Source organism: Heteronotia binoei, chromosome 12, assembly GCF_032191835.1.
Source record: "Heteronotia binoei isolate CCM8104 ecotype False Entrance Well chromosome 12, APGP_CSIRO_Hbin_v1, whole genome shotgun sequence".
NCBI classification, from domain to species: domain Eukaryota; kingdom Metazoa; phylum Chordata; class Lepidosauria; order Squamata; family Gekkonidae; genus Heteronotia; species Heteronotia binoei.
This window is the reverse complement of record NC_083234.1, coordinates 49084538-49094890: the sequence shown is the minus strand read 5'-3', so window position 1 is coordinate 49094890 and position 10353 is coordinate 49084538. Positions and strand designations below refer to the sequence as shown.

General features: G+C 41.9%; 1 protein-coding gene across 3 annotated transcripts in view; it reads right to left on the bottom strand.

The window, feature by feature from the left end:
- Window positions 1-6682: 6682 nt before the first annotated feature.
- LOC132580283 (hexokinase-2) overlaps window positions 6683-10353 on the bottom strand; it is a 388522-nt gene continuing 384851 nt past the window's right edge. For all 3 annotated transcript variants that reach the window (XM_060250998.1, XM_060250997.1, XM_060250996.1), the window contains 2 exons: window positions 8054-8287; window positions 6683-7203 (listed from right to left, as the gene is read on the bottom strand). In XM_060250998.1, the coding sequence (XP_060106981.1) occupies window positions 7059-7203; window positions 8054-8287 (379 nt within the window). In that variant the 3' untranslated portion in view covers window positions 6683-7058. The remainder of the gene's footprint in view (window positions 7204-8053; window positions 8288-10353) is intronic.

The following is a 10353-nucleotide window of genomic DNA, read 5'->3' as shown; positions in this document are numbered from 1 at the left end:
CTCAGGCCACCCTGTTCTCAGAAGTTGATCATCTCTGCTTAGTATTTGGCTTGGAGCAGGGGCATAAGCTACAGGGGAACAGCATGGCTTAAGCCCCCCTGGATGTCCCAGAGAAGGCAGTGCCCCCTCAGGGCTGTCAGGTGGCATCATGTAGCTGGCTACACTTCACCTGTGCAGTCTCATCCTCTCTCCATCTGTAAAGAGGCTACCAACTCCACTTTCTTTCTCTGGGACTTTGGGATGTTTACTTTTCATACAGAGGCACCCCTCCACTGCGTCACCTTATATTTTTTTAGAAGGATCTTTAGAAGTTCTGCTTAAAGCCTCTCAAGATGCACAACGTGCTGGAAGTTAAGGTGAGCTTGGTATCCTGGAACTTGCAGTTTTAGAGAAGAAATGGAAGATATCGGAAAGGGGGGGCGTGTTTTAGGTTGCTGGGGGGGGGGCGAGTTGTCTCTGTACAACTGGAGGAAATAAAGCTTGTCCACCATATATGGTATGTGAGGCAATTCTGTCCTGGACCCTACTTCAGTCAAACAAATGCTCCCATAATTTCAAGCCAGGGTATTTGAGAAGTCAGTATTTACTGTGGATTCTGAAATGCATTTGGAGATTCATATTGAGTATCCACTACGGAGGTACTGTGGTTGTTAGAGTGTGGGTCCGAGATTGGGGAGACCAGTGTTCAAAGCCCCATTCAGTCATGTAACAGATTATGTGACCTTGGGCAGGTCACACACTCAGCCTAAATTGTGAGGAAAGGTGAAAGAGGGAGGCATATTTATTTACTCAAATTGTCTCACTGAAGGATTTCATGACATCTTTCCTCTCAGTCCTCTTTCTTTGATTGAGATTCAGACTATTATGAGTAAAAACAAAACATGATTGTTTGGTTTAATTTTTTAAAAATATAAACTATTTCATATTGATATAATTTAATATAGATTACTAAACGTGGGCCTGGACCAGATTAAGCATCATTTCCCCACACACCCAGAAACTGAAAAATCTATGCCCCTGGATGGGAGCCCACCAAGGGAGGCAGGCATCTTTTGAATGTTTCTTACCTTGAAAATCTTATGGGGTTTCCATAAATAGACTGTGGAAAAGGGAGGGAGAGGGGAGGGGAAGAAAGAAAGAAAGAAAGAAAGAAAGAAAGAAAGAAAGAAAGAAAGAAAGAAAGAAAGAAAGAAAGAAAGAAAGAAAGAAAGAAAGAAAGAAAGAAAGAAAGAAAGAAAGAAAGAAAGAAAGAAAGAAAGAAAGACTGACTTAACTGGAGGAAGGCAAGAGCAGCCTCAGTCCATTTATAAGCACAACAGCACCACCTGGTGCCCAGTTCATTATGTACATTTCAGACTTGAATCCACAGATTTCTGAATTGCCTGAGTTCTCCCAGAATGAGAACAGATCTCCACACTACAGAAATGTGTTCCCCTGGAAGACAGATCCTGGTACTGAGTTCTCTCCTTCCCTTCCCCAAACTGCGCTACCAAGGCACAGCTCCAAAAGTTCCAGGAATGCCCCACGCTCTTGTTGACAGGCCCACACAGGCCTGCCATAAATTTGTTATGTTGGAAATATAGGAGATGCACACATCCTAAGTCCAAATAGAAACAAAGCTGAAATATTATAAACCGCATTTGCTTCCTACCCCTACCCCTCTCCACCACCTAAAATTGCATCTAAAACACTTTAGCTAGTTTGGCTGTGAGGAAGTCTCATAGAGGGAGTCAGATTTGGGCTCCTAGTTTTCTACTGCACCCAGAAAATGGTCTCATCTTTCACAGGAACAAAACAGAGAAGGACTGGCATTGCCAGGCTGCCTTCTGACCTGAACAGCTCTTAAAAACGAAGATATTGTTTAAAAATATTTTCTTCCATACACACAGCTTACCTTCAGTAATGCAGAGAAGATCCTTGTGCTGTGGTGGCAGTTGCTGCCAAAACAACTTTTGAAAAAATCTGGACAACTCATTGGGTCCTCAATTATAAGACCTGCCGTACCTGGCCCTATCTACTTTCTAAAAACATTTGGTGGGCACCAGGAAAGGTGGGAGATCCCTGCTTTAACCACCACCATCAGTGACTGAGGACTTTTCTACATTCTCATTTTTCTTGTGTGTTACTATTGCTTGGGGGTTTCCAAGGTACAGCTGAGCCACATGCTGAATACAGAATACTGCACTTTGGGACTGGATTTTACTGTGTGAAAATGATTGTTAAAGTGGATAATGCATTATGCAGCATATGTAAAAGGGTAAGTGTGCAATACTTGTAAATGCGCTTCTTCATCATAGGTCTATTGAAGCAAACTTTATGGCTGTATAGCCCAACATGTTTTTTGAGGATACTGATCAATAAAATTAGAATTGGTTGTCACAAACAGCAGAAGAGATTAATCTGCATATGGACTTAATCCATCAATTCATATGATAGAATGCTTCAAAAACAACAAAATAACCTACATATAGAAAGTTACCGGTAATTGTCAGGAGAAAGGTTCTAAATACAGTTTTTCCCCTGATGAACTAGTTTGCTATATACAAATGGAGGTTCTGTTCATATACCAGTTTCTCTTGTCCGTTGTGGGTAAAAACAGATCTTTAATGGGTTTGCCTTCACACAAGCTGCTCTGCTCAGTATAAGAGCCAGTTTGGTGTAGTGGTTAAGTGTGCAGACTCTTATCTGGGAGAACCGGGTTTGATTCCCCACTCCTCCATTTGCACCTGCTAGCATAGCCTTGGGTCAGCCATAGCTCTGGCAGAGGTTGTCCTTGAAAGGGCAGCTGCTGTGAGAGCCCTCTCCAGCCCCACCCACCTCACAGGGTGTCTGTTGTGGGGAGGAAGGCAAAGGAGATTGTGAGCTGCTCTGAGACTTTTCGGAGTGAAGGGCGGGATATAAATCCAATATTTTCTTCTCATTGTAAATGGCTTTTTCTGTACAAACTGTAATTCGCTGATGGGGTAAACACAGAAATTTTGATACTGCTGAAGAGGGAGGAGATAGGAGATTGTGGGGTCAATTGAAATATGTAATGCTAACCTCAGCCCTAAACTTTACCACATTAAGAACATGAAATGCATGATATACATTTGCAAATAAAATAATTGCTATATTTATAACCTTTCTTAAAAAAATATTTTCAGTTATACAATAAAAATACTGTTTGGGATGTGCAAGTTCTATCCTAAGTACAAGTAGTGAAAAGAGAACTGTCATCAGTAGTGTCACAACCCCTCCCCAAATTATTTGATTTCAAAAAAGAGCATGTAGTGCTCAATCCTATCATCCTGAAACAAATGAGACTCACATTTTCAAGAGAAAATAATTTAGAAGTGAACATCCCTGTAACAGCATTTACATTTCACTAATCAATCAAGTTTTGCATACTAGGAATCTGAAATGGATGCACACATAACCCATTTTTTCTCTTTCTCTGTGCTTTCACAGGTGTACTTTTGGTACACAATAGACCAGTGAATTTAGTGGCTCCAGAGTACGTTTCCTTACTATCCAAGATCGTCTCCTCCTTGCTACCCTCAAGTTTGCCATGAAACAACTAACTCATGGAGAAGGGCAAAATCGGCAGTGGCCTAGATTGGGCGATTCATAAATTTAATAAGTAATAGTAATAATCCCTACTAGCTAGCTAGAACCCCATGTTCAGATGCAGTCTTCTTGTGACCAAGAGGGACAGCTCTTGCATTCCCATCCTGGATGCAAGTTCCTCAGAAGCTGGATGCTGATGGAGACAGAATACTGGTCTAGGAGGAGTCTTGGTCTGATCCAGGAGTGCTCTTATTATTTTAAAAGTCTAGTCAGGCAACAAGTCAAAGATGCATATGGTCACACACAAAACTTATTTTATTATTCTCTTTTCCCTTTAATAAACAGTCACTATAAAAATAAAATTTGCTATTCACTAACGTTCACTGTTGGTGAAATACAATGCATTTCAGGACGAGGTACAGTCTGGCAGCCCCTTGATATTCAAGTTTTGAAAAATACTCTTTGCTTTCCCCAAAATACAATAGATCAGACATTTGTGTTTCTCTCAGTTCAGCAGATGCAAGCTAGTTCCAGTCAATGTTACACCAAAATTAGTATTGGATAAGTCAATTTCTTCTTTATAAAAAAAATAATCCTGTTGTTTGTCCTACATCAGATTCCTGTTTCACAATTTTGAAATGCATTTCAGAATTTTCATTTTTATTGCAACTCTGAAGCTTTTTATAAAATATGCAAACATTTAAAATTAAAAAAGGAGAGAAGAAAAAAATGTGCCTTAAATCTGAATCTGTACCCCCAACAGAATGGAGATTTATTTTGGTATCTTAAATTATTCCAAGCCATATAAATATATACATACACATAAAAAATAGAGGGAAAAAATTCTCTGCTCAAACTGACAGGTCAGCTTTCTTAGGTACCTTAACAGGTCATACACTACTTTGTGCTCAAATAGATACCAAAAATATTTTCTATTTTTATTACAGTTTTGCTACTTGAGATTTTTTTTCTCATGGCTGAACACTCACAAAAGCCATAATCTGCTTCATCTTCCCCATAACAACTGAACTAATAGATGAGAAATCAAAAGCCACATGGCATGGTTTAGCAATGATCTTTGAACATACCTTTAAGAAACATTTCGAAAAGATTCAAAACGAAGTTTGGAACATATATACTACAACATACACCATTTCTTTATGTCTCTGAGAGAATTCCATCCCATAACTACATGCAAGCTAAATTCTGCCACTGAGGCCTTTAGGGGGTCTAAAGCTTAGAAACTGTATTCATCTCTAAACTTTTCTGGGATTGTAGGTTGCAAAAAGAACAAGACCCTAAATCTTATTCTTGTGGAAACAAGAAGTCAACATTCATGTTGACCAGAAAATAAATATGGTCAAAAGTGAAAATAGAATGGGGGTGGAAGGAGACCTAGGCACAAATAGTTATCTCTTTGGGATGAGAACAAGACTCAGAAGCAGGGATGGGCACAAACCTAAAAATTCCAGTATGGGGTGGTTCCCAAACCAACCCAGCAAAAAATTTCCCAAACCAAACCAAACTGCAGCTAGGAGAAAATGGGGGAGGGGTTGGCCTGGGAAGAGTTAAATGGCTTCCAGCCATTTAAACTTAACAGCTGGTGGGAGGACTCACTTCCTTCCAAGTGGGTGGAAGTGAAACGGAGCATTGAAATGGCTTCTAGCCATTTTACTTAACAGTGGACCAGGTAGCAGCAATTTCAGTGCTCTGTTTCACTTCCCCTGCTTCGAAGCAGAAGGAAGCAAAACAGAGTGCAGAAATGGCTCGCAGGGATGGGTGGACCCATCTGCTGTTAGGCTGAAATTGCCGACAGCCATGTCAACACTCTGTTTTGCTTACCTCACTTCCAAGCAGGAGTACGCAAAATGAAGCAGGAGGGTGCACTTGTCTGCTGTTAGGCTGAAATGTCTGGCAGCCATTTAAACCTAACAGGTGAGCTGCAGATATGCTGTTTAAATGGCCCAAACAGCTGCACCAAACCGGACAAAAGTTCAGTAGATGTTCAGGGAAGGCGGCTTCCTCAAGCATCGTTTTGGGGTCTACAAACCAGGCCAAGTTCATTTCAGATTTTAGTCTGTGAATCAGTTTGTACCAATTCCTACTTAGAAAGATATCCTCCCAAAATGCATAAATGTAATGCATATTAGGGTCTTATCTTGTTTTATGATAACACAACTTTCATTTGTGATTAGGACAGAGGACCTATCCCAAGATCCCAGTGTAACACAACTGCCATTCATTATGCTTGTGCACGCACCACTGGAACAAAGGTTGCAGTGCACATTTACAGGAAACAGCAATTTCAAAAAGCAGCAACAATTCAGTGACATTATTTAGACCAATAAGAGTTTCCAGTTTTAAGAATAGGGGGTCTTAAAAATTACTGGCTTGAATATTCATCCTCAAAAATGTCACACCTAATTCCAGTCTCCAGTCCCATCCCTTAGAAACATTTATTATGCAGTGTATTTGGCTCTCTTCACTCACACACAAAAAAACCTGATAGCATCACACACAGAATCCCTGCTTTTCTCTCTCTGAAATTATATACATAAGTGAGAGGGGAGGAAACACAGTTTTTGAGTAACAGGTTCTAGAGTGTCAAGCCACGTGTGAGGTAAGATAATGCTATTTCACAGACAGTTATAAACGATCCCTCACTCCATACTAAAGATGGTACTCTTGTGGAAAGGGAATGGGTGTCTGTTTGGAAGGGAAGGAGGTTCTATTTACAGAAGCAGCAGCAAGAGACAAGAGCAGCAGCAGCAGCTTCCAAACAGGCACCTACAAGCACCTGTATGGCACCCGTGGGTTAGGTTTAAATCTAAAAGGGAAAGGACAAGCTGGAAGAGGGACCTCAAATATTTCCAGCCATGTCCTCAACCATTTGGATTAAAGACACGCCTTTAACACAATTTGACAGGTACTTTCAAATAGCAGCATACACCACTTTCCCTGTACAGATACTTGTATCCTCCGACAAACATTCTTACCATAAAATCACTACAACCTGTCACTTAAAAAAAAAAAAGGACGACTTTCACAGAAGCAACAGCTGTTTGATCTTTCAACACAGTCATGGGGAGCTTTGGCTTCCTTTTACTTTAAAAAAAAAATATTCACATTTTCTGCTGTGCTAATGTCGGATATAAGATCAGTACCAGTCAATACAAAGTGACAATATCATTTCTTCACTGCCTGCCACTTTTATGGAAGACCCAGGTAGGGATAGCGACAGGTGACATCCAATGCAAACTCTGTGTAAAAGATTTTGATTGGGATTGGAGGGAGATGCCCAAATACCATTTAAGCTCTACTTGATATGTGCTTGTATGGCATGCAGAGGAGCCCAAGGAATACTTTTAAGAGACACAGAGCCTGGAGTCTGAGGGGTGACGTCTGCAGAGTAGAAGCCAAGCAAGGAGTCGTCTCTGGTAGTAAGGGGAGCCAGGGGTGAACGGGGGGCGTCCACTACGTTGGAACCCAGCTCTCTGTTCCCCGGGTGGTTAGTGCTGACCAGCCTCCCGGATCCGGCATGCCACAGCAGTGATGAGTGCTGCACCCTTGCCACTGCCATCTTCTGACTGGAGGAAGGTTACCTCGCACTTTGGAGAGAGCTGCTTCACCGTCTCATGCATTACTGAAGAGAAGCTGCAGAGAAGGGAAAGAAATCAAGAGTGGTCCTGAAAAGTCAACAGAGATCTCCATCTCCTGGTTTACAATTAGATATTCCTTTATACTTAACTTGGTTTGTATTTTGGCCAATTTTATTCACGTTTGTAACCAAGTATTTGAAAGGGGAGGAAGACGGAATGGACTGCAGCTTAGAGATTTGTTTTTTGCATGTGTAAAAAAAATACAAATCTACCTGCATTGCATTTTCTACACAAAACTATATGCATTCCATAACCACACTGTGCAGACACAAAACTTACAGCACTGTCCTAAACAGATTTACACGCTTCTACAACTACTGCAATTAATTTATAAAGGTGCAGCTCTGCTCAAGAAGGCACTGTTAGTGTTTCACACACAATCCATCATTCCAAATATCTGCTCTTTAGTCCCTCCTTTTTTAGTCTCTTATGTTAGTGTGTCTAGTGAAATTTCAAAAACCAAACAGGGCCTTCCAGTGGGCAGTGTGTGTGGTCCCAGTGCTCTGCTTATTGAATTAAAATGTTCTTATCCTACCTTTCTCTTTTCTTTAGGGATTCAAGATGGGTGGTTGGCAGAAATAGTTGCATTGCTATTAGGACTTGTGACATAACACTTGCTTGAGTATAAACCTTTGCATGCTTATAAGCATGCTTATACAGGCAATCTTAGGCACTCTTACGGGACAAGTGGGAATGCTGTGGGGCCAGGATTGAATGAAGAAACCCCTCCCCCCAACTCCTGATATAATTCCCCTCCTCCGAATCTTTGCAGAAGCCGCAATGAAATCATCCTCGCTAAGAACAGGATAGGCAACATAAGCTCTTATCCGGGCAAACGGACATACTGTGGATGAAGTTTGTAGAGGGTCCCATCCACGCCAACTGTGATCTTAAGGAAGTCCAGTCCACGGTTCTCCCGGATCTTGTCCACCACAGCTGCCATCCCTGCTCCACAAAGTTGGGCAGCCCGTCGGGCAATCACTGCACACACTTCCTTCACGATAATGCTGTCATCACACGTGCTTTCCAGGCCAAGGTGCTGGAGGATGGAACGGACCTGGAGCAGGGCTAGGCGATCACTGTAGGGCCAGAAGACAGAACACAGATCTTAGAAGCAAGAACACAACGCTTCTGATGGAATGTCGGCTTGAACCTCCATCAAACTGGCTCACAAAGCAGACCATTATGACAGGGTTTAGCAGTTAGGAAGTGCTGTGCAGTCAGGGGCAGAGAATGAAGGCAAAAAAACTTCAGAGGGGAAGGACTTTTTCTGAGACTTAATCAAGCTTATGTCAGAGTATGGGTTTCACAGAAGTCTGAGCTTTAATACTATATGAAGTTCTGTGAAGCTTGAACAACACCCAGATTAACTGTTGGACCAATATGAAGTATTCCACTCAGTTGACATTTTCTAATGCATCATTTTTCATCTTTCATGATTTTCAGTTCAATATACCATAATCTCTTAAAACTGACTCGTTCGCTCCTTTCCAAGTCAGGAAATAGTAATTACTTTTGCAGAACCCCTTTTATATACTTTCCAAATAATAAAAGGATATTGCAGACACTCTGCAATATCAGTTATCATTTGTTCTGAGCAAGCAGTGCAAGAGTTCATTTCAAATTTCAGTGCAAAAGTGAGAAGCTTCAGCAAGGTCCCACATGGGCCAAGCAAAGCAAATTTCCTAATCTTCTTTTGGGGAAAAAAACCTGCAAGCCCAGGCTGTCTTCAATGGCCTTGACCACTGCTTGCACCTCAGAATGCAGGTCAGTTATCCAACTGAGGCCACTAATAGAGATGGGCACAAACCAGCTAACAAACCAAAATTCATGCCAAACTTGGACTGGTTCAGGGTTTACCAACCAATAGCTGGAGGAGGCACCTTCCCCAAACATTTAGTAGACTTGTGGGTTGTTCCGTTCTAACATTCAGGTCCAGCTATTTAAACCTGATGGCTGAGTGGTGTGGAGTCTACCAGTCAGCTGTTAGTTTAAATGGCTGGCTGCTAGCCATTTAACCCTTCAGTTTTGCTTCCCCTGTCTTTGTAGGGAGGGAGGAGCAGCAAAAACAAAGAATTAAATGGCTCTCAGCTGACCTAACAGTGGATGGGCAGGACCCACTGAGCTGTAGTTTAAATGGCTGCAAGCTTAAATTGCTTTTTAATAGTTTAAATTGCTCCCTCCTTCAAAACAGAGGGAAGAGAAATAGATGGGTTAAATGGCTGGTAGCCATTTAACCCTTCTTGGGCATTCCCCACTCCTCTCTCCTAGCCCCAGTGAGCCACAGCTGAGAGAAAGATGAAAGGGAAGTCCTTCCAGGCAATCCCTGACCCCTTTCTCCTAGCAACGGCTTGCTGCAGCCACAAGAAATGGGCAACTAAACATGCCAGACTGGCTTAGCTTGGGCAGGGCCCTTTTAAGTTTGGGGACCACCCCAAACCACTTACTCCCCCCCCCAGCCACTATCCTTTGCACCACTGACTTTGAAATACACCCTGTGGAGCTTAATGAGAGATGATTCCAGACAAGCATGCAAAGGTGCTCACTGAAATCCCTTATCAGGTTGACAAGTCTCAAGCCACATACTAAAAATTCCTACAACTTTGGACATAATTTGATACAACCATAACTATTTTGCTGCTTCTAACCCTCCCCCCAAAAAATCCTCTCCCTCATTTCTCTTTCTGTAATGTTAATAAAGAATATGTGCTGAATGACATAATATGCATGCTGTCATGCAGCCTCACCCCATTCCAAAAAAGTTAATAATGTCTCATGTCTAGTTCTGCCTTGCATGAGATCATCAGGATTCACAGCACTGTAGGAAAAAAGAGCTGACTGTCCACTAGGTGGCAGCAGACCAAATTTCCATCATCAGAAGAAAAGAATAGTTTCACATCCATCCATCTATTGCTTCTTTATCCTGTGCTTCCTCCAAGAAACTCAAGGGCAACAAGTTCCATCAGTTTATTACATCACATTCAGCCTGACTGGGCTACAGAGAACACCCCAAACAAGTTCCAGAACTGATCCTGTCATCAGTTTTGTTGCTGGTTTGTTTTTGCATTGCCTCATATTTGCTTTGGCCCAATGCAGGCTGGGAGGCCCATGTAAGCAGCCTTTCTGGAGGTACCTGGTGTCTCTC